Source organism: Oculina patagonica, chromosome 12, assembly GCF_052425735.1.
Source record: "Oculina patagonica isolate OP01 chromosome 12, crgOcupat, whole genome shotgun sequence".
Lineage (NCBI taxonomy): Eukaryota > Metazoa > Cnidaria > Anthozoa > Scleractinia > Oculinidae > Oculina > Oculina patagonica.
The window spans coordinates 24,396,590-24,421,509 of NC_135769.1; the positions used below are offsets into that span (position 1 = coordinate 24,396,590).

The window sequence follows — 24,920 nt, forward strand, 5'->3', positions numbered from 1 at the left end:
GGGAGGCTTAGGGGTTAACGAAGGAAGAAAAGCAATAGACTTCGTCGCTCCTAAGAGTCGACTCGGGGCAAGTCTATATATTTTTTAAATCAAAGAATCACGGCCACTAAAAGTTTACAAGTACGACCTTTAATTGAAGCCACTCTTTAAAACAATTATTCTACAGTTAAAAATCTAATTCAAGCGCAGGGGCACTCGACTTAGCAAAAACTCTTGCCGTGTTTTTACTGCAAACAGACGAACGAGTAAACGAGCGAGACAAAGTTCACTCCAATTGAAGAAAAAATACTGAAAAGATTGGCGATATGCCTCGGGAATTTCAGAGATGAAAAGGAGAGAAAGCCTGCATATAATTACGCAAAAAGCTTTTGAGTGCAACTTAACCTAGACACAAGGTAATTTCTCCTTTTAAAAAAAAATGACTGAGGTAGAAGATTAGTTAAATAAAGATGCTTAGAGCATCCAAAATTTCCTTCTAGCCTAGCTTCAAATTCATCTCTGCAATTTCAAAGAATATTTGTAATCAAACTACCATACTCCTAGTTTGTTACCTCACTTATTATCTACTTCTTGAAAATTTTCCGATACTTTCGGATTTTCAAAAAAAAAAAAAAAAAACACACTACAAGTAGACAGAAAGAAAAACTATTGCTAACTAAATTAACTAAAACTTTGAAACAGCTACTATGGTCGGTTGGCTACAAAAACGTCCGAAAGGCTGTTGTAGTTTTTCCATCCACTAGAAGAGATAACGTAATGTAATAAATGCCTCCTAGATTCAAGTCCCTAGTGTGTGTAGTGAATACAAGGCTAACACCAAAATCAAGATTCATGAGCCCGCAGTTTCTGTTCCCTCGTCCCCAGTGCTCTTCCTTATGAACAGTTTTCCTGGGCTCTTGAATCCTCTCCCCCTGACTGTGTTTAGTTCTTTGTCGTTATCAGAAGAATCCATCTGTTAGGGGAGAGACAGAAAAAAACAGCGTTAGCGATTGCATCACCTTCTGCCAACAGGCAACAAACATACCAGTAGAAGTCAGACAGCCATCTCAAGTTGCTTCCCTTCTTCTTCACCCCCCTCCCCCCTCCCCTCCGCACGTGGGACATCAGACATTCAAGTCCAAAGGTTCCACATATTAATTATGCTTGGTTAAAATAGACCAGATACTTCTATGAAGAACATAAGCTGAGGGGGATGAGGGAGGGCTAATTTAAAAGCTTTTTTTTATTGTACTACCAAAACTCTGTGCACCCCACACAACCGACAAACCATAGAAAAGCGATATGCAATGGTTTGATATCCAATTTGACACAATATGAAATTTTCTGTCATGCAGGATAAATATCTATTTTTTTCTAATCAAAAAAGAGATGCTTGTCTTAAGGGGTGAGGAAAGTGGGACACCCAATAAGGCAACTGTTCTTTCCGTCTAGAAAGTAATTTAGTGTTTCTTTGTGCATGAACGATTAGTTACTAGATTGTAAATAACTCCTTTCAAGGTCTTTAAATTCTGCTTGGTGCTTAATTTTTGTTTCACGAGGGTGAAGATGAAGGTAAGAATTGGGGAAGGAGCATGGGGCTACAGAACAGCTAACATTAGCCAAACAAAATGAACAAATGCCTTTGGCAGCTATGGTGCTTGATATATTGGTACAAGTTTAAAGAAACAACTGCATGTTTGGTATCACCTGCTCCCCAGTGGAACAAGAGGAGGAGGAGGGAAGGGGGGGGGGAGACATGTCTGCATTAGAGAAGAAATAAGGAAATGTTTGATTTAGGTTCCTACACCATTCACATCCAAGGGAGGAACACAAAGTAACAGCTTGCGCCTACACAGCAATTCCTTTGGGTCACCCCACAGTCTTGACGCACACCTACAGAAACATGTGTCGCGCCCCCTCGCTCAACTAAATATTGTAACAGGGATTACAGGTACAATGTATGACACCAATATTAATTAATACCACATTAAAGAACAAGTAATGCCCTGAATACAGACAACAATTTATATGCATTAGGTTTATTAAATTAAGTCTGTAGAGGGATTTTTGCCAAAAGAATTAAAAATACTCAAACAAAAAATCAGACTGTTTTGGACTTATTTTTAGTTCAAAGAGTTATGGTTGTTAACATTTTAGTGACAGCTAATTATAAATGTTGAGTAATTTTCAGTTTTGGCATTTAATACTTAGAAGTCATTATGTTTAACATTTTTACAAAACGTCAACTGTATGCATTTTTAAAGAAAGATTTTTTATCTCTTTCTGGACTGATACATGCACATGCTTGCCTGTTTGCTTCATTTAACATGTTTAGTGAAAACTCAGTTTTATAAACAATGAAAATACACTCCTATAAAAAGAAAAATGCAATGGACCTGTGTCTTAAGGTGGTACATATGGCTAAAATGCGTCTAAAAAGAGCCCATTTTAAGATATTTTATTAACTTTTTTAAATCCCTAAATTCACTATTCTATAGTAATTTTTACCGTAGAATCCAAATTTGAATTCACATTTTTCAATTTCCGGTCATAAAGGTGTAAAATTGACACCTTAAAATGTCACTCAAAATAATAATTACTTTATTTTCTCCATTTCTTTTCTTGATAGCTTTCTTCTTTGTACTATCAAATACCTGTATAAAAACAATTCTTCTGTGACTTAGCCGACATCCAGTTGTTATTCCTACGGAAATATCGACCACCTAAACCAGTCACGTCATATCATAACGGGCATAATATCGATCCGATGCACGAAAAATGTCGGCTAGTCAGGGGCTCCATTTGTGTGTATTAACTCTGCCAAATTCACAAGAATCATAAAACGATGGAAAATTTTCTTTTTCTCCACCCGAGTCCGTCGTTTGCCTGTTTTTGGCCCGCCCCGCCTTTCGTTTCTCTGCATTGCTTTGCGGAAGAGAAGCGAGCGCTACGGTCCCGAGAGAAAAAAAGGAGAGCCTAGCAACCGCCATAAACAATGGCACTGCGATCTGTCAGCGGAAACAATGCGCACTTGCCATTACGCATAAGCATCGCGCGACGACGCGCGTGTTCGAGTAAACATATCGAGTGCACACGCAAGGGTATTTAGATGCTTCGCCGTGGCGATTCAAGTTCTGCTTTTTTCAGCCTATAATCTTGTAATTTTTTCGGTGGAAATAGTCTGTGAAGGATAAGCGAAATATCCTGCGACAACAGTGGCGTTCTCTTGTGTTTACAGCACACACAAAAGGAGTTGGACGCGCGTATATTTTCGTACGATCGATCGCAAAAGATGACAAGTATTCTGGCTAGTTCGAATGCTTCATTAGCTGGAAAGAATTCAAAGATGTTTCCGAGCCGTTTTTCGTGTAGTACGTGAATTTATTTTTCTGTTGTGGCCTATCAACGATTTTGCTTAAAAGCCCACGTGAGAAAACATCCAGAGACATTCAGTTGTGGATGGCCGGGGAATGAACCAAGATCTGCGGTTACGTATGAAGATACTCTAATAAAGTGGACGCGCATAGTAGTTGAAGATAAACTTCTAACTTACATTCTCAATGACTTGTCAGCTTTTTTTGCTGGTCGCGGTACGCTTTTCGTTGTGTGATTGTGTCCATGTCCCGGCACGGTTTTTTACTTTTATAATAGCTTCACCATTTGAGATATTAAAGTATATGAGAGAATATATTGTATTCGCTGTTGTAATAGCTGGTTGTTTTAGATTTAACTGAGCTTTCAATGCCTGTTGCTTTGCTGTAGCTTCGATGGCATCCTGCAGTTCGCGAGACCGGAAGCGAGTAAACACGCAAAATTTCAAAATGGCGGACCTGACAACGAATTTTAATCTTCGCTTTCTCCAAAAAAGCGGACAGCGAGCCCTACTCCGAAAATAACAACATAACTACACAAAAGGTACAATATAAGCCAAACTGCGAGAAAATTTTTTTTTGCGCTTCAGCCATATGTACCACCTTAAGTTATCAAAAGTATGTGAATGTTCAAGATGCGAGAATAAAATAATGCAAGAAGAATCAGGATAAAAAAGTTGAACTTAAACTAACTGCATAACTTTGTGTTAACATTTTACTGGACATTATTTAACTTGTTTATAAGCAGAAATCTTAACTTCATTTGAAAACTTTAACATTGTAGCTATAGTGCAGTTATTTTACTGTTAAAAAAACCTAACCTTATGTTCAACATAAACAATTCAGCCATTAAATGACCGCCATTCTTATGTGATTTTATGCTAGTCGGAAGGTTTATTTTACTCAAATGTTTAATGAACAGTGGAGCTCTCACAATTCTCATGTTACAAAGAAAACAAAATAAATTCTACTTGGAGGAGGTATTTTTATGAAAAAGTCATAACACAAACACAAAAATGCCAAAATAAACAATGTAAACAAAGTAACTGCACTCGGACCTGTTCTAAAATGAATGCCTTTCTCAACTGGAAGCTTGCTCAACCTAAAAACAATTATGGCAATGATAAGCACTCTTTAAAAGAGTAGTGTTAAACAGTTTTACAAACAGAAAACAAATATAAACAGAAGCTTACTCTAAATGAAAATAATGATTTCAAGTGTGAAAAAATAAAATAATCAACACTTAAATGAATACATCTGTGAAACAAACACACCTATCTGTAATGTCATTTACATTTCAACAAATCAAATCTGGATTTGAACTTGAAAACTCAATTCACAAAAACCACTAGACTGCATCTTGGATGACTTCGTTTTGAAAGGAAAACAGTTTGGTTTGTTCCACTTAATGTAGCAAACTACTGTATACCACAATACCCAAGTTTGATTGATTGAGCACTCCATAAATGGACTTCTTAATTTTTTGTACTAAAATTAGAAACCATGTAAATTCGGTTACAAGGATGCCGTTTTGTGCAGAAATATGTTCTATAATAGGTATAATGAGTAACAGAAGCACTGACAAACAAAATGGAAATACACATGATTATTTAGGGTGTAAGCTTTACCTGCGAAAAAAGTAACAAACAGAAAATTTCCTAACCTCATCATGAGCATCATTTAGCATATCTTCAGCTGCTTTTTGTAGATCTGAGTCAGTCAACATAAGCTGAAATGGATAACAAATGTGAAAATTTAGCAATCAGAGAAATCACACTATCTCTGCAGAACTACCTTATCAGTGAACACAGGATTCATACTATTCACAACATATCAGGACCAATGACCAGGACCACACCCCACACCAATCTCATTCCTCCACTGCGCACATGGATGAGAGGACTGAGACAGACAGAACTTTAGGACCGGTTGTCTTTTTCCAGGACTAACCAGTCCTGGAAAGTGCCACAATATAATTCCAGGACTTTCCAGGTTATCAGGGCCCACACCAACCCTGTAAACAACATTTTCATTACAATGGTAAAAAGGTTGCCAAAAATTTATCAAAAACTTTCTCAAGTGGCAACAATATGGCACACAGCACTGTAATATTACTAAGCAACTTACCTTTTCAGATTCACCATTCTCAAGTGCCTCTATTGTAGTTCCTTCTGATGTGATTATTTGCTGCGTGGTGGAGGAGGAGGTAAAGACTTGCTTGGAGCTGACAACACGAGTGGTTGTGGTGACTGAAGATGACATTTCTGAAGTTGAGAACAAACTGCCTTCTTCTTCCGTCATGAGTTCTGGGGCACCTTTTTCCTCAGATGAGGATGACTGATGGGTGTAGGTTCGTTTTTCAGTAACAATCTGCGTCACAGTTGCTCCTCCACCGGCGATTACCATGGCAGCGTCATCTGCCTTTTCTTCCACTTCGTCCTTCTTTTCTTCCACCTCCTCCTTCTTTTCTTCAACTTCCTCTTTCTTATCTTCAGCTTCTTCCTTCTTTTCCTCCACTTCAGTTGCAACTTCTGCTGCGACTGCAGTTGCAGCTGCAGCCTCGATAACAGCTTCAGCTCCTTTTTCCTTCTTCTTCTTTTCTTTCTTCTCTTTCTTCTTCTGTTTCTTTTCTTCGTCCTTTTCATCGTCTGATGATGATGACGAAGATGATGAGCTGGATGTTGAGCTCTTTCTTTCTTTCGTGTCTTCTTCAGCCTCTTCGGCGACAACCTCAGGCTCTGGTTCAGGGGGTCTCATTCCTTCGGCAAGCTCCAACACACAATCTGGTCTCAACCTGTGAAAGAAAACAGAAGGTCTTGAATAAAAGTGGATACCACTCAAAATGGACACACGGAGAAGGCACCTACTGTACTTCAGCAATCATTTAGAGAAGACTGAGAATTGGTGCTGTTCCATAGTACATGTGTGCCCATTTTAGAGACACTGATTTTAATTTATCTATTTGCCTTCTTTTCTTGGCTTAGAACTTCATCACTGATAAATGCATTTTTCATTGGAATTCTACTGAGCGTAGAACATACCAGACCTACAGTTATACCCAATAAAGATTCCTGTCAGGCCTACATGTACAGGCATCTTATCAGTATGGAATTACAGGTGAATCCTAATTTATGGATCTTCCAAGGAAATGAAAGTTGGTTTGAGAAATCCGTTTCGAGAAACTGGGGACGGGGTAAAATTTGAGTGCTTGGCTGATTGTTTGAATATTGGGAAGTTAAAAACATCAAGGGTTTGGAAATCTGGATTCCACTCTTTTCAGCTTGATTGGTACTTGATATTTCAACGAGTTAACCTGCATAAAGAGAGGCAATTTCTCGCCAAGGGTTTTCTAAAGAACAAACTGGAAAGTTAAATAAATAGATCCTTTGCTTGACCTGGCCACATGGCACAAAATCAGCCGCACTGGGACACAAAACACACAGTGGGGTATTCAGAACAAGGCAACTCGCACCAGTCACCTTCCTTTGTTTTAAATATCCCACTGAGTAACTGGCGGCCCAGCATGGCTGATTTTGTATCATGTGACTAAAACATGCAAAGTCAATCAAAATCAATCCTGGTTACAATGGAAAACAAATACCGCTAAGCACCATAATTGGTCACAAATAAACTCTTTACAGTCAGCTTACTGTCATTGTCACTGAATGACAGCAGTTAAACACAAATTAGATGAAATTAACAACCACCACACTTACAAGTCGGTTGCAGAGAGTGTAAACCTCTGCATCTCACTTCTTGAACTGAGATAGAATCCTTGTCCACTGACAGAGAACACCAGCGATCTAATGGCGTCAACATCTGACTTCTTCATAGCTGAGGCCTTGACCTGAACTTTCAAGTTTGGAATGGAATAAACGATCAAATCTCCTTGGTTGCTTACACATGCCAGACAGTGGTAGACCATTCCGGAATCATCATTCTTGCTTCTCACATTGATCAGGCCAATCTTACGCACTCTTGACCCATCGATGGCTGTGAGCTTCTCCTTGTTACGCGCCTTCAGATGCGGCAGGCTGAACACTTTAAACTGTTCTTCAGAGCAAATCACTAAGGAATGTGTTCCGCTCATGTCAGGTTCTAGGTGATTGGCAAAAAAATGAAACCAGCAATTTAGAACTTTATTTAAGTACTGGACTGGAAGAGAACATGTGGTTTGCAGCTCATATGGTGGTCTGTCAATGCCATTTACAGAGACTTGTGGCTAAACAGATTAGACATTTTCTCTGGTTTTTTAGCACAAAATAACTAGGGGAATTGCCACTCTCCCGTGTGAAATGTGACCCCCCCCCCCCCCCCCCCCCCCCCTCTTATTATCTTGTCCTGTTATTTTTTTTTTTTTTTTTTTTTTATTCCTCCCCCCTTTTTTTTTTTTTTTTTTTTTTTTTTGATTTTTTTTTGTTTGTGTTATATTCCCTTTTATCCTTCTCCCTCTGTCCTTGGGAAGAAAAAAAAAAATTTTTATCTCCCTAAAAAAAAAAAACAAACCCCACACCCAGGAAAGAACTGCGCAATCCATAGTCCAACTATTTTGTAACCTATTACGATAACGAAAGCAATGAAAATTACCCTTGTCTTTATCCTCCATCACATCTCCCAGTAGCGGCATTCCATCCTTGTCAACAACAAACATGGATACAACAGGTGCTTTGTGTTTCAGCTTGATCTCTTTGCCGATCTCTACTTCAACTTCTTTCTCGCTTCTTTTTTCTCCTTCAGGAATTGTCAGGTAGCACACATAGATGTGCCCCGCATTGGTTCCAGCCCAGAGTGAGGGGCAGTGATGAACTCCTGTGGACAAAGGTTTAGTGGATATCAGTTTATTAAAGGGTAGATGAAAATATGGTTTACTAAATGAATACAAATTTTAGTTGATTTGATTTGAATTTAAAGACATGGTTCGTTAGAGCCAGCATTTCAAGGGCGCTAGTTTATGAGCTCAAGAATTCAATAACAAACTCTACAGGAAAATGTAATAATAATAAAGTATTATTGTTTGTCTCATGATGTAGTCACATGATGTGAATTGTGACATTTTGACTGCATACTGCTTGTCTTCATCAGGCAATAAGGTTGCTGATTTGAGATATATACAATAAAAGAAAATCAAAACAGAATCATGTTTTAAAAACATTTAAATTTATTTTCATAACTTCACATTTCCTCTAACCAAAAACAAGAATCTGATTCTGGGTTAAGATTATTGAGGGGGAAAAAGGGAGGATTGCCAAAATTAAGATTTGGTAAAATCTTAGTTAAAATCTCCAAAATTATGACAGTTGCTCTGCAGAAATCCATTTAATTGTCACTGAAAAGCCCTTTTCAGGGAGTTGTCAATAATGCTTGTTTTGTATCGTAAATATACACATGAAATTGATGACTTACCGTCCCTAACAAAGGTGTCAACAAAGTACAAACAGCGCACCATGCTTAGTACACTCTCATCTACACGGTTTTCCTCCACAAGGCGGGACACGGGTGATGCCACTGCCTCGGGTGTGGGTGATGCTGGAGCATCTCCTTCTTTCCTGGGTGTCCTTTCTGCACCACCTCTGGATCCTTTACGAGAACGTAACCGACGGAAGGATCTTCGGATGCTTTCTTTTAGGGATTTTCTTCTAGAGAGATGCTCTCCACTGTCCGTTTCTTGAAAGAGAAATGCCGAGAACAAATTCAATCTTGCTGATTGTCAGAGATTTGCACTCTGTCACACAAAAAAGCATGGTCTGTGAAATATTATTTGTACAATAAGCCAAGTAACATTCTTTTGCAATTTGGTGCACAATTATGTCGCACTGCAAGTTGGAAAATGTTGCTGTGCTATCACGCTGCACAAAGTTTGAGGCAAGAAAATGTGGCCTGTATTCAACCCTCCAAGTTAAGACCATTTTAGTTGCCATGGCAACTAAAATTTTGGAGCTGGCAACTAAACTGGAACCGAAGTCGCCAGACTGGCAACCAAAATTGAGAAGGATTGAAAGCCTGAGCTTAATTTAATGACTAAAATTTTTTACTGGCGACCAAACTTGAGCAGTTGGTGGCCAAATGGCCACTAACGAAAAAAATAAACTTGGAGGGTTGCCTGTATTACCTGTTCTTTAAGGGATACAAAACCTTAACTAAAAACAAAAGACGAAAAAAAACAGAAACAAAAACAAAAGAAAAAAAAAAGAAAATCACGACATCGCACCTCCCACAGGAAAGACCTCCAACATCGCACGACCAAACTAAAGTTAATAGCTAGATGGATTTGATAATGTTCCTTTTTGTAATCCTGGTTAAGATCTTGTTGGGAGTTCAAAGCCTTCAAAATACCACCTACCTTGACTGACTGTCCATTTTGTCGTAACTGTCTTCTTATTTAGGTAGTCATACAAGATGAATCCATGGACAGTACCAGCTGCCAAGAGTCCCCAACGAGTTTCCACAACGAGCGCACTGACTGGTGCAGCCGGAATAAGCTGGAGACCTGCTTGCAGTTTAAAACCTGCAGGAACTGTGATCGAACCTTCCTTGGGAAGCAGTGGACCGTGGCCCTTCCACTGGAAATTTTCTTTGTCTTCAGTGAAGTCAATTTCAACCATCTGATAAAAAAAGTTTATTTGATATGTATGAATCAGGGATGTAGGTAAGCAAACACTTAGCTGGCTCATCAACAAGCTCAGCTGCCTTTTCTGCCCTTAGCAGCTCTTAAAGTTTACCTAAATCTTTGTTTTCGTGTGAAATTTCAGGAAGATTTAATTTCTGTTTAAGCTGGTGAAATTAGCCGGCAGCCTGCCATTAGTGACATGCCTGACGGATATTATCAACACAAGAAATTTACATTTAAGATGCCGGCTTGAAAGCTGCATTGGTTGCAGCTTTTAAAAACATACAACCTGAAACCCAAACTAAACTAGCAGTTTCAATTTATGCTGGGATTGGTGGTACATTTCGAAGCATGTTTACTTCATTTTTCAGGGTCTGTTCGTTGTTGACGTCATTGTGATTGGCGGCAGTGTAAAACACAATGGTTAGTTGGGTTTTGAATTTCAGAGTTTGCCTGTTTATTGAAAGGTGAGGTAAAACAACATTGGTTGGTTGGAACAGTCCTTTGTGGGACACAGTGGCACTTACTAGTGCATCAGTTGGTAAGGAAATCAACCAGTACTCTCTTCTCTGTAAAAACCACTGTAAACTTCCAAAACAACCTGGGTATATTTGCTCAACATCCCTTTTAGGTGGGAGTATTCATAGGGAGGGCTTATAAACAGCTGGTGGGAGGGAGAGGCTTATTTTTGGAACTATCCACAAGAGTGATCAATGACTCACTTCTCATAACAGGTAAGGAGAATAAAAAATAATCAAAGTGAGAGACTACATGTAACAACAAACTGAGTGTGGGAATTTTGAAATGTTTTATTTCAGCTATGAACAAGTTGTACCTGTAATTCCACACTGGTTTCTTCTTCAGACAAGTCAAAGATGAGGACCTGACCTCCATTTCCGGCAACTGTCAGAGTCTTTGCTTTTGACGACAAGATTATCTTAGTCACAGCAAATCGTGGATCATCAGAGTATGGGCAGTAGTTACCAACTTTCTTAAATGGGGGCCATACTTCTTCTTCTGCATCCCTGGCCTCAGATTCATGCCCTTCATGCTCGCCAACGAAATATTTGCCAGTATGAAGAGTGTAGATGAGGCACATTTCAAGTTGAGAAACATCCCAGAAGTTAATAGAACCATCCTCATGTCTACAGAAAGAGAAGCATAATTTGTTTAGCAAGACATGCCTTGCAACTACAGTTAGACCCCGCTAATTTGAATCGGCTATTTCAAAATTCCCAGGCAGGCAGGTGTAACCAACTACTGTGGTAATTGAGATGTTGATGATACAAATTATTACTACAATACCATCGATTGCATCTACCTGTGAACGCACGCGCTAAAAACATGCTTTGAAATGAAGTCAAACGTCAGCGTTTTAGGTGTCAAACTTTGAAGTTTAGCAGACCGTAATGGCAACTTTCGCGCCAAAAGTTCAACACATTCCGGTTTCAAAATGGCGGAGATTAGATATAGAGACTTCTTCTGAGAAACTGATGCTGCCCTGTGTCAATATGCATATACACAAGTTCACTTGAATCATTTCCAGTGCTGGAAATTATTGTCGGTCATCGGACATTGTCCGACCAAATATGCTAAAATGTCCGGCCAATTTTTTAATTTTTTCGGACTTCTTTCCGGGGTTTTTTTTTTTTTTTTTTTAAATTTTTTTTTTTTTTTTTTAAAATGGGATTTTTTTCCCCCATTTTTTTATTTTTTCCTTTCAAAAAAAATTTTTGGAAGACACATTTTCTTTTAAATAAAAAAAATTTTTTCCACCCCCATTTCTAAGGTAAAGTTTCGCCCGTACTCAGTGTTTACGGTGAGTATAATGAGCGCAAAAGATCGCGTTACGGTCTGCTAAACTTCAAAGTTTGACACCTGAAACGCTGACGTTTGACGTCATTTGAGACCATGTTTTCAGCGCCTGCTTTAACAGGTAGATGCAATCGACGGTATAACTCACCCTGTAATAAGAAGGTCCTTGGTGTCTGCACCCTCTACCAGAGGTTTTCCACCTGTAATGGGCCAGCTCTATAAGAGAGAGAAATGGTGGAAACTTTTTTAAATACGGTTGATTCTGATAACTCGAACCATCAGTAACTTGAACCTGCCACTAACTCAAACCTTTTTCAATCCCACTTCAGGTCATTTTCTTATCTTACTAATTTTACCCTTGGTAACTTGAACTCCTAATAACTCAAACCTTTTTCGATTTCCCTTGAAGGTTCGAGTTACCAGGATTTACATGTAACTGTAATGGGAACCAGCGAGTCGTGAAATGAAAATGAGACATTTAGAGCAAAATGTTCAGTGAACTTGTCATCTTCAAACTGAAAGGGTTATCTGACAAGCTGATAAAAATATCTCAGGGATGTAGCTAAGAGCCGGCTACTGGCTAATTTCACTGGTTGAAAGAGAGCTGATCGCCGGCTGAAATTTTTACAAGGAAACAAAGATTTGGGGTAATTTTGAAGGTATAGAGAGTGTGCTGTTCAGTGAGCCAGCTTAGTTAGTTCTTAGCTACATCCCTGTAATATCTATGGTCAATAAGAGTGTAGACCATGGTTAAATGTGGTTGATTTGTTAAGTATACACTACATTACTAACCTCGCTAGAAAAGTCAGTTTGGAGTTGTTTCTTTCCAGCATTTAATATTTGGTCAAACAAGCTCTGTGGACAGTCATGGCTGTGATACGAACATGTGATCGGGGAAGAATGCAGGCACACCAGGTAAGGCTTCATGAAGGTGGGGAACCTGTGCAAAGGAAAGCATCTAAGTTCTAATCAATCAATAAATCAACCAGTCAGGCAATCAGCAATACTCTTAATAGGTGCAAGAAAATTTGTCGCATCCACTGTGGTTATTTGATGTGATTCTGTGCCCTGTCAACTGAGGATGTTTTGATATGTTGACAATCAAATTTTCTTTATTCTTGAAACTTGTCTATTTGACAATGTATTGATAATATAAAGAAAAATTATGTATTGAACATGCTTGAGAATTAAATAGATAAGCCTTACCCTGCTTCTTTGGTGGTCAGGTCAATGACAACCAATTCCTCTTCACAAAGCACAACCAAATAAGCTGGATCTACAAAATAACAGTGAGGTTTAGTTCATTCTTGTCCCCATAGCCCTTTCGTTTCTCTTAGCCAGCTGGGTCTTGACACAAGAAAATGAAGGGCTCTGGAGACACAATTTCCAGTAAGGTTTAGTTCATTCTTGTCCCCAATGTATATAGTGTTTTTATAATATTCTAGTGTATTTTTTAGGGGGGGCCACAGTTTTTTTTTTTTTTTTTTTTATTTTTCCCCTCTTTTTAAATAAATTTTTTTTTTTTTTTTTTTTTTTTTTTATTAGTCCTAGATTCTAGGCCTTACGGTCTTCATGTATGCAGTTCACAATGTTTCAAAGAATGTGTGAGAGAGTTGTTAGGTTTTTGACTTCTGTTTAGGAATTCTTTGTTACAAACAGCCAATCAAAAAAATTTGAATCAATTCAAAAATTTTATGTCCCCAGCTGAGCCCTTTATTTTCTTGTGGCAAGGTCTAGCCTGCTAAGAGAAATTAAAGGGCTGTGGGGATGAGAATGGGTTTAGTTATGTCATGTTGCTTATTTCCCTGGAGATTGAAAATGATCAAAAAAATGTTTTCACGCTAACCTGCTCCATTGGCTTTCACGGTGAAAAAGTCCACAACACGAGAAGTGAAGTCGAATGCAACTTGGGGAGTGTTGTCACCTCCTTCGACCAAGTTGGCATCTTGAATTAGTGACACACAGTGCCTGTCGCCATAGCTGGCACGTGGCATTCCACCGCTAAAGAACACGGAAGAATCACTCCACTCCACTTTGGTGATAGCCTTGCAAGGGAAGGGTCCCAGAGGGGTGACAGCCTTTGGAATTTCTAAACTTCCCTCAACTGACCACTTAGTAAGGCTGCCGTCACCATGGGCACTGATGAACGTTGTTCCGTCCGAATGCCAGCTGACGCTTTCCACCTCTTGCGGCTGGTCAGATGATTGAACGCTGAATGTAGCTTGGACACTGCATCGCTCATGGTTCCACAGCACAATCAGGCCTTTCTTGTAACCAATCAAAATCTACACAACAACAAGATTACTGTAAATGATCTAATAGACACCCACTCTCAAGGTGTTAAGTTTGCCCCCTCTAAAAATACACGTGTCTTAAAGACGCCCCCCTGGCAAGAACCGTCTCAAAAACCAAGGAACCCCAGTGTCTAAAAGATTCCCCCACCAAGAACTGCCTCAAAAACCAAGGTAACCCTCCATGGAGTAAAATCATGCAATTAATTAAGTTTCTTGCAAGACTCGGACATCAAAAAGCCCAACAATGCCAACATGGTTGACCCTGACGATGATGAAGACATCAATGACTCCAGGCATTGAATCAGTGCAGAATGCTTAGTCTCCTACTCACAATTTCTGTTTTCAATCTTACCGACGGCGGGCGCCAGGCGCTGGACGCCACAGCAGAAAAAGAGCGGCGACCGGAGACGGGGGCAGCGCCGGAGCGGGCACAGACACGAAAGAAGAAGACAATGGGCAGCGAACACCCGCGCGGGAGCAGGAGAGGCGAGGCCCGAAAGGCGAGGGACGCGGCGGGGCGCGCCGCCCGCGGCGCGAGGGGGCGCGGGGCGGCGCAAGAAATACGGTACTCAGCGATCAAACTACGCGTCTTATTTGTTTTGTTGACATCGTTACAGTTAAAGTAAAATAAACGCCTCTATCTAACAAACGCCTCATATTGATTTACTGCCACCACTTGGGCCCCTAAAATTTAATAGACGTCTGGGGCATTTATTACTAACATCATCTACGGTACTCGATCAGAAGGCTCCTTGCATAAATTTTAGCATGCAAAATAGGCAGCCATCAGGGCTTTCTGACCTTGTTAGAATCTTCTGGATGTTCTTGAATAGCCTCCACAGAGCCAGCATTGGTCTTGCTCTCTTCTTGGACACTATAAGTGAAATTTCATCATTAGTAAATATCCGGTGGCAACAGATTATTAATCCTGCTGCCTCTAAACTGACCTTTACGAATCCCAATCCCACTGTATTACAACTGTAAGTGATACGCATTTGGTTTTGGTAGTAAACTGCTGTTCTAACTGTATGACAACCCATTCACACAAATTAAAAATGGTAAGTTAAACAAGTTTAAAGTGGAAGCATGAATTTTACACAGTGTTAAAATCCACTTCTGCTTTGTGGTTTTTATTACCGGAATTAAAATGGAATCCTGATTATCTGCCTGTCTGCAAACAGGCCATGAAAATTTGGAGGTATACAACTAACAGGGTGTATAATTTATGTGGTTGGCCTGGCTGTAAGCTTTTGTCTGGCCAAAATTAAGCAGATTACCGGGTTGACCGATCCACCATATGCCAAGTGGCGCCCGAGAGTCCAAATAGGCGAGAAACTGAGAGCTGACGCACACAACATGACCAACCAGGGACCGGAAACAGAAAAAAAAGAAAAAGACGACCGAAAGCGAAAGAAGAAAACACGCCGGAGCCGAGGACAAGCGCCCACGCCACCGACCAACCACCACACCGCGGAGCGAGAACGAGAGACGACCCCCCCACCGCCACGCACCCCCCGCCCCCCCCCACCCCCCCCCCGACCACGCCCCCGCCCCCACGCGGCCCAAGCGCCCCACGCACGCCGCGGGCCCCCCCCCCCGGAGCAAGACGAGAGAGCGACGAAGAGAAGCGAGAGAGAAGAAGAGAGCAACGAAGAGAGGAAGAGAGCCGAAGAAGAAGCGAAAGCGAGGCGAGAGCCGGGAGCGAGGAGAGAAGGGCGGAGAGAAGAGAGGGAGAGAAAAGAGAGCGGAAAGAGAGGAAGAGGCTAGAGAGGGAGACCCGCCGGACCTAAACGTGCCTGGTATACCATATGCGTAACTTACAAAACAGTTGCAAAAATTGCAAAACAGTTTTTACCCTGTTTAACCAAACAGCTTTTAATTGGATTCTAAGATTATGGTCTTAACCGAAAATGTTTTTTCTGATACAATTGAGTTCTTCACTATCATGACCTGCCTGCTTAACTTACTTAATTTCAATATGCTAAAAGAAATTTAAAAATAATTAACCACCATGGGGTTAAGGGGATTAGGCTTACACAGAAAACTCCGCTTTGTAGGCATTTTGCCGGCTGTCTACACACCTTAAAATAATACTTGATGTTTTCACTTAAAATAAAACTTGCCAAATCAGTTCTAAAAGAGAGCCGCTTGAAAGCTTGGTCCATTGAAAATGCTACAGTAATTAATGTTTAAAGTGGATGGGTGGAAAAATAATATTTTCGCAACACTCATTTATGTGAGCTCATCATCTGTTAATAATATTGATACAAAAGTTTTTAGTTGTAATGTTACAAGTGGATGCATTTGTTTTGTGGTATTTCAAAGTTTTTATGGGTGTGTAAACTACACGTAAATGACATAAAAATATTAACATGGGACAAAGCTTTTTTGTTTAGTTTTCATAGCCATGAAAAAGAACGCATTGGCAAACTGATTTGTTAGCATGTTCCAAGAATGCAGTTTCAAAGCACATCACAAACCTTTGCATAACAACATCTTGGTAAATGATGTATTCTTGAAGTTCAAACGAGTTGATATCCAACAGATAGATGTTACCTCCCTCTGTGCCAAGGTAAAGGCGATTGGTTTTCATGGACAAGCAACACACAGAGATCTTCTTTAGTCTAGAGAATCCAGACAAAAATGTAAAATTAACACAAGAAATGACGCTGGAACCCTACAGGTAAGAGGTTTAGCACAGCAAGAAAAGACCCACAAAAACTTACAATAGTCTACGAAAACAAGATCATGGATTTTTAAAGTTTTCCTTTGGAAGTTAAAAAATAAACAGTCTCAATAATTTGCCAAAACCTTAATGAATTAGAACAAAAAAGAATGAAAACAAAGCTCAAATTACATGGAATCCAACTAATTTGAACATAAAATGCAAATGAAGCTAAAACCTTTCTTGTAAATCAAAACCTTCAGGCAGACACAAAAGTCAAGCCTTAACCCTTCCAGTGCCAAGTTCAAATTTTGATTCAATAGGGATGTAGCTAAGAGCTGGCTACCAGCTTATTTCACCAGCTGAAAGAAAGCTTATCAGCGGCTAAATTGCTATAGAAAATAAAAACTTGCCATGAATTTGAAGGTACACAGGCCAAAAAAGCCAGATGAGTTTGTTGATGAGCCTGCTTTGTTTTTTCTTAGCTACTTCCCTGTTGATTCTCCTTACAAAATGTCTCACATTTCTTTTGGTATCAGTTCTGAGAATTAAGAGATACATCAAGATGATTCCCGTTCATTCTCTTAATTTGTCACCTAATTGCTTTCAGACAATGCATTAATATCATAAAGGGAAAAAGTGCAATACGATATTGATACATTACAAGTCTGAAAGCAAAGAAGTTAATTTTGATTTTCAGAATGAAAAAGCGACATTGTTACATGAACATTCTACTAAAAACATAGTTTCCTACCTTCCCTCCAGTGTGCATGTCTTCACCTCCTCAAGAACCGATTTTCCCTCCTTTTTGTTGACTTCCCAGAGGTGGATTGTGTTTTGTTCTCCATCATCGCAAACACTGATGATACGCCCCTGAAAATGAACCATAGACAATTGGTGAGGTCAGATGAAGAGAATCCAAAGGGACTTGGTTAACTAGCAAAGTAAAATATTTTTGCCTGCTTTAACAAACTACAACAACAAATCAATTATGGAGATGGCGTGACTGTGCCAAATCTTGGCTTGTTCATAATCCACTGAAGAGAATGATGTCAAAATGTTATGGTGCATAGAACATGTACATGTCTTTTGTGTGTTCGGTATAACATTATTACAATGTACAACCACAAATTTCTATATTAAATCTATTATTAGGTTCTTAGTAGCAGTGCAGGGGATTGCAGAAGCAGGAATGCCATCCTACGCTCCTGGTATTTTATAAATAATTTGTGCTTGGCAAAACAATTGAATAGGCAAAGATCTTTGGGAAATAAGTGCTTCTACAGCATTAAGGAAGTGACGTGAGCACTCAATTACTTGAGAAACAGATTTGTCTGCAGTTTATTATTTTTTCAATTCACTTTTTCTTGCTCATGTCACTTCATTTCATGCTTTATAACATAATAAGGTCACCATAAGGGCTTCCTTATTAGTTAAATAAATCAAATCCTATCCTTTACAACTAGTGTGAAAAAAAAAAAAGAACGGTTTAAGAAGTGATATTTGAGATAGCGTCTAGCTATCATAAATCTTGAACAGAAAGAAAAGCATTATTATACTGAATAGATTTGTAGACAATTTGCATACAAATGTACAATCTGAAATAATATAAATTTCACTTTTGTCTAGAATATGTCAAAAGAACAGTTTCACAGGATCAGAGGATGTGGAGAAAGAAAGGAAAATTTAAGAACTGAATGATTCTGCAATTTACTACTGAGTTGATAAATATTCAGAATTTGTGATTTTCATATTTTTCTTACAATATGCAAGGTCCAATATTCAAGCAATTTATGATGATATACGTGTCACTATGTAAGAACATCTAACGCTGTATTGTTTTACTTCCTAACACTGTTTTCTAGATGCAACACAAGCTACAAATAATATTGCTATAGCTCTGGGTACTTTATGGTTGTCACAGACATCAGTTTTCAATATATAAAAAAAAACTCCCTGACCAAATAAATACAAAATGTCAGATATTATCATATAGTAGCGACTACCAAAAGAAAAAATCGTAGAGATCACTTTTCTTCAAAATGTCAATTTCCCTGACTCAAAATAAAATTCCCTGAGCGGTTTCCTGACATGTGGCAGCCCTGACTTTCTAGAAATCGCTAAATAAAAGTTCTAAATAAATGTAGTTTAACGCAGAGAAATCAGAACAATCCCTCTTGACTAAAAGCCTAAACCACAAGAAAATATTTACCCCCAATCACATAATTATTAAATTAGAAGTATATGGCACCCTTGCAAAGTCAACTAAATGATTTCTATTAAATTTAGGTATCATAGATTAGCCAAAATTCCATTTTAATAACACCGCAATATTCTTTCTTATTGTGAACTGTTGTTGCCAATTTGACAGGCCAACAAAAGCCTTTGATTGAACAACTGGGGCATGTTGCAAGAATGTTTAACTTTGTTAAAAATCTTATCCATTTTGGACTAGTGGTTAAAATCCACATGGTAATTTCTGTTTTGCTTGAGAGGAACATTAATTATCTGCATGTAAAAAACAGCACTGATCACTCATTTTCTTTGTATTACACAAGATTCTTACTTAACACACAAAAATAAATAATAAATTGAAATCAGTAAATGAATTACCACGAGCAGAATTGCAATTACAACTTAGATCAACATTTCACAGAATTAAACATTCTCTTCAATAAAGCATAAAATAACATTTTTTATAGCACGTTCTTTTATCAATAATAGCATTTCTGAATTAGCAATGCAGTAAATGGCATTTCAAAAAGTCAAAAAATCAAACCACTCAGACATCCACACAAAATTTGTAATACAAAATTTTGCACCAACGAAGCAGTTTAGTCTTGGGTATAAGAAAAAAATGCAGTATAAACAGAGTGGCAAGTGCAAAATGGAGAGTGAAGAAATTTGCTTCACTATGAGAAGTCCCTCTTTTCCCTTAACTTGTCGAGCGAGAAGCCAACAAGATCAGAAGCAAGTGGAGAAAATGACTGTGCAAAAACCAAGTCCTTATTGCATAGTTTATGCACTTAATGTAATTAAGTTTTTAAATGTTAAATTATTTTCGCTTAAAGGGAACAGTTGTCAATGTTTAGTATGGTTCCCTGGATGATATACATGTATTGAAAACTAAATAAATTCCTGATTTTAAAGAACAGCAGTGTTTAAAAACATGTAACAGTGACCTCTTTCAACATTGGGGGTAATTACAATGAAGAACTAGACCATAGTATAATCTATAACCTGCCTTTGATTTAGTCAAATTATTGTTCTACATGTAACTTTAAACGGTCCTTCAATGTCCATTTTAACCAGTTTTGAGCAAATACTTGGTAAAGATTGCCACCTACACTTGCAAGGCTAGTTTTCACCAATGAATGAGTCGGAGTCATAATCAGAATTTCCAATTTGGATTATGACTCCATTGTTTATGATGTAGTGAAAACTAAATAATTTAGTTTTCACTTGTGACTCGGACAATTTTTGTCCAAGTCACTTTAAGCAGAAAGGAAGTACTTGGAGAGCCTGAGAGCTAGCATTGTGATAGATTTGTTCTTCTGCTTGCAACTCAGTCAATCTAGTTTCCACTGGCAACCCTCCAAGTTAAGACCATTTTATTCCCAATGGTGACTAAAATTTTGGAGCTGGCGACTAAATTTGAACCAAGGTCGCCAGCCTGGCGACTAAAATTGAGAGGAAGGATTGATAGCATCAGCTTAATTTGGTGACTAAAATATTTCACTGGCGACCAAAACTTGAGTAGTTGGTGGCCAAATGGCCACTAAGGAAAAAAATAAACTTGGAGGGTTGACTGGATCATAAGCGTTGGAGTCATAAGCGCAATCGGAAGAAAATGGAAACATTGTGATACTTCTGGCTCCAAATTCTGTCAAGCTTATGACTGTGTTTTTTGGTTTTTACTAGGTCGTAAAGGCTTTTACGTTTCCAGTTATGACTTCAACTATAACTGCTTCGCTAGTGAAATTCAGCCTTTATAGATTATACAGAATGGAAGATCTGGCACACACAAAATGCATTTTTACTGATGCAAAGTGACTGTGTTTAATTTACTAGTACAAAGTCCGTCAGAGCTGGAAATAGAAATGATGGAAAATTGAACTTTAAACAAAGTCCAACCACTTTTTTGGGGCAAATGTAAAATTAAACTGAATACGTCTAAACACAAGGTCCATGAACTCACATGCATTGAATGATGTGATACTGAGCAAAGGTTGGGAAAGACATGTTGTGGCGATACACAAAAGATATCCAGGAAAAGTGCAAGTCTTTGTAGTGTTGTAATTATGTAAATCTCCAAGGTAAAATTGAATTGATGTACATGCAATGGGAAATCCTATCTATTTAAGGCCAAGTGATTTTATTCACTTATAAACAATTGCTAATATCAACACTTTGATAAATTCTAGAATCTCTGTTTACATTCCAACCAATTTTTTAAAGCTTCATCACAAACGAACACAAAAATAGGAGTAATATGGGGATTATATTTGCACTAGAAACAAGGAAAATAATTAAGTCTAGATCAGGTTTCTAACTGCACAACGAAAATAGAAGTAAGGTCACTCCAATGTTTGAAATCGACCCCTAAATTTATTCTCGTGCAAGACAAAATAAATAAGCTTGTATATTGATTTCCTGTGTTGGAAGCCAACTACTCCGTATGCAAAAGCCGTTTAAGAAAGGCAGAAAAGATCACAGTCGACAATATTCCATACAACTACGACATAAATCTAGCATTTTTCAAGGGCAATAAGCGGAATTTTCTCAAGTAATTTCGTTGTAAAGCCCCACCCTGCAAAACACACCCTTAATTTTCCCCTCTGTCGATTACAGTCGAAGGATTATAAACATACAAGCAACGATCGAGTGTTCAATAGTTATTTACCTGCTCTGGCAGAAAATGTAACTCTTGGATAACTGTTTCTTGCTGATGTCGAGCGGAAAGTTCGACTCCAGGTCGGCCATAGCTATAAGCAGGCAAGTCAAGGAAAAATATATAGCAGGGGTGTATATATGTATGGTGAATATGTAATAAACAAAATTATGATGCGCGCGTGACTAAAATACCTAAATGCAGTTTTGTCGACAAAAAATATCACAAGACAATTCTCGAACAGCCATCAAACAGGTGCAAAATAGAGAAAATTAGCGGGAAGAGATACTCTCGATACCTAACATCGAGCATGAAGGAAAGTTTAATAACGGTGTGCTCAATTATGAATGAAACTGTGTCGAAGAAACGAACGCATCGTCAACGCAGAATTTTGCTTGGCCGCAATGCTTCAGAAGAATTTCGGTTTCTAAGTTCGTAAAATGCTATGCTTGTTTCTTTCGTTTCGCCCGGCTTGAAACCACATTAACTTCATCATTTAGAATTATTTAAAGCAACGACACGCTGGTTTCTTCGCAAAAATAAAATTTCCCTCGTAGCAACAGACAATGTGAACGTTTTTGGAGAACATCACGAAATCTGTGGAGTTGTTGGAAGGCTGCCTCGTCATGATCAAAGATCAGCTTAGTTAGATTTCCAGAAACAAGATTATCCCTTGTAAATCAACCATCTGCACGCCATTACAAGGGACCTAATGCGACGACAAAAAGCGGGAATTAATCGAACGCATATCGATAGAAGCTTCTTGCTAACCGAGCTATGACACGTGTGTTGCACAAGAAGGAATAAACGATCTACACTGTTTGTGCAAAATGCGAGCTCCTGACATGAACGAAATTAAGATTTGTCCAAATATCTACCTGAAATCTACGGCGATGGGTAATTTAGGAGCAAGATTTTTTTACAATGATTCTTTAAATCAAGTGCAAGTGCGAGAGATTGCTTGAGAAAGTACTCATCTTGAGAAAGGTGTTTTGAAGGTTGCTCCCAGGGTGCAATTTCGCTTTAACTAAGATCACGAGACTGAGTTCTTACAGTTTGGAAGTATAAAAGAAACACGGTTAACTAAGCCCTAATGCTTATGTTTGAAGTGTGTAAAAGCGCTACATGAAGGTATAGTTTTGTTTTAGGTTTTACAACTACTCGCTTGAATGTGCAATTAAAATCATAATTTAATCCTGACTACGAATTGATAGATCTGGCTACCGACTTCCTACATGCACAGAACCGGCACAAAATCCTGCCATTTCTCGAAATATAAATTAATTCTATCGAGGTGTTATAGACATTTCTGAGACAAAGCCAAACGTACTGTCTGGCTAAGGGTGGGAGAGCTCCGTGTTCAGAACTCTTATCTTGGAAGCAAAGGATACATTTTCAGCAGTCCATTGCTTGTTCCAACAGCCAACAAATTTAGCACGGCATCGTGAGCGATTGCTGAGGGTTTCGGTGGAAATCCATGCTCTACAGCCTGCAAGAAATTGAGTGTGTTAATACGAGCACATGTCCCAGGAGTTTTATTCTATTCAAAGGGAAAGCGAGAAAACCGCCAAAACCAAACCTTGTTGAACAGAAACAAATCCTGCCCGAGTTTGTCCTTCAGATGGCCTGAGCTTCTGTCTCGTGTCCTGGAAAAAAACTTAAACATTGTTGAACCGGTCGCCTTCCAACAGAACCGAAATGCGGCGACTACACAGACGAATAATTTATTAGGAAGGTCGAATAGAGAGACTACAGCGAGCGACTCGTTTGAAAATCAATCACGCCTTTGCGAAATTGAGGTTTGGGTCATGTGACACCCTGTCAATCAAACCGGGTGGACCAATTGGAGAGCGTATCGTGATTAAAAAGCGCGCCGAAATAACACTCAGCTGCCTTCGATTGGCTTCGCAAAACTCCGCAAACAAAACCCAAACTGCCCTGAATTTTTTTATCATGAATAAATTTAGTTTGGGAACGTTCACATGCAGTGTCTTTTGTGACAAATATTTGTTTAGGCGCGCGTGATCTGGATGTATTGTGTGCGAGTTAATTTTGACAACCAGGGACATTTTTGCTTGATGCTTGTCCGCAACCTTTTCAATTGCGGACAAAAATGCTAAATTATGAACCGCATGTATTTATGTTCCCCACTGCGAATATTGTATACATATTAATTTGAAGTTTTCTTCTTAAAACGTAAATTGTAGATAAACTAGGGGAAGGACACAAGTATCTTTTTATTTGATTGCTTCTTCGAATAGATTTCTCATTCGCGCTCAATAGCACACGTGTCAATAGGAACCTTATGAATATGCATACTATTGAGAAGGGAAAATTTACTTTTGCTACTCAAAGGACGTTACACTTCAAGTGAATTGAAGTAATTTTGTGGTATTGTTTCGTATTTAATAGAGAGCGTTACAGTGCTCTAGTCAATACTTCATTAAATTTCAGCCTATAGCTTAGTTTTGGGACACAACAAACAAAATACTAATGCCCGCATTAACCGCTGATAAAACATTTGAATCTTCAAAGCTTTTTCTTTCCACCACAACACAGACTTTAAGGTAACATTGCCTACAAAAACGCGATTTCGAAAACGTGCTTGCCAACGCGAATTATTTTTTCTGTATTTATTTCCGAGGACAAGTACAAAGGTCTCTGGGAATGCCCGTTCAAATAGAATACTGTTACTGTATAAACAATAACGCAAGTTTTCAAACTTTGTAAAAAACTGCTGTCTGAGTTTTGTCTACGTGTGGGTTTATTGCGTGACAACGTCCTGAAATTCGCTTTGAAGTAAGTTCTGTAAACCAATATTTTACTTCCTTAAAATGCGTGCGGGCGTTGGGGCTTTCAGTTTCTAGAAAAATCTTACAATTTCTTTGTGGACCGAGTTGGGGAAACGCCAAGCATTATCAAGTGCCAGAGAAATGAATGACTCATCGCTTCTTATAGCAAATTCTACGTGAATCTCTGCCGCACGAAAATTGATAAATATTGAAAACTTCACAGCATTTAAGCCACTCACTTTTTAACATTTTGATATAATGCTAAAAAAATTTAGGGTCTCTTCTCCGATTGGCTTAAACGAAAGTTCACCTATAAAAAAAAATTGACCTCAAGGCCGTCAAAACGTCCATAACTCAGATTATCGGAAAATCTACCACGAGTTTGTTTAGACGCGATACGTTAATTTACATGTAAATATTGACGATATTTACAACGATGACCTATCATTTAGATAATGTATCGGTGTCTGCTAAATTTGAATTTTTCCTGCCAAATTAATGAGAGT

General features: G+C 38.7%; 1 protein-coding gene and 1 long non-coding RNA gene across 4 annotated transcripts; both read right to left on the reverse strand.

The window, feature by feature from the left end:
- Positions 1–107: 107 nt before the first annotated feature.
- On the reverse strand, positions 108–23,405 carry LOC144632251 (LLGL scribble cell polarity complex component 2-like). 3 transcript variants are annotated; one of them, XM_078490845.1, is made up of 19 exons: positions 23,202–23,405; positions 23,014–23,111; positions 21,635–21,716; positions 17,486–17,604; positions 16,547–16,690; positions 14,868–14,940; positions 13,619–14,057; positions 12,979–13,048; positions 12,565–12,712; positions 11,921–11,988; positions 10,793–11,102; positions 9,691–9,952; positions 8,754–9,014; positions 7,938–8,159; positions 7,067–7,448; positions 5,478–6,144; positions 5,014–5,079; positions 4,409–4,452; positions 817–952 (listed from the first exon to the last, which is right to left on the reverse strand). In XM_078490845.1, the coding sequence occupies exons 1-18, from the start codon at positions 23,286–23,288 to the stop codon at positions 4,432–4,434; spliced, it is 3,519 nt and encodes a 1,172-aa protein (XP_078346971.1). In that variant the 5' UTR covers positions 23,289–23,405; the 3' UTR covers positions 817–952; positions 4,409–4,431. The 3 variants fall into 3 exon arrangements, with proteins under 3 accessions (XP_078346970.1, XP_078346971.1, XP_078346972.1); XM_078490846.1 differs by having other exon boundaries at positions 861–955; XM_078490844.1 differs by lacking the exon at positions 4,409–4,452 and having other exon boundaries at positions 108–952.
- LOC144632346 (uncharacterized) lies at positions 1,166–4,400 on the reverse strand. Its single transcript, XR_013566889.1, has 2 exons — positions 3,954–4,400; positions 1,166–2,381 (listed from the first exon to the last, which is right to left on the reverse strand). It is a non-coding gene; the product is annotated as an uncharacterized LOC144632346 (long non-coding RNA).
- Positions 23,406–24,920: the final 1,515 nt, after the last annotated feature.

Bases quoted from the DNA above. Each gene is read 5' to 3' on its own strand.
- LOC144632251 (XM_078490844.1), bottom strand. From the start codon at position 23,288: ATGTTTAAGTTTTTTTCCAGGACACGAGACAGAAGCTCAGGCCATCTG. The intron at 6,145-7,066 runs GTAAGTGTGGTG...TTTCTTTCACAG, and splicing joins ACACTCTCTGCAACCGACTT to GTTGAGACCAGATTGTGTGT. The intron at 953-5,013 runs GTTAGGAAATTT...CTCCCCTAACAG, and splicing joins TAAATGATGCTCATGATGAG to ATGGATTCTTCTGATAACGA.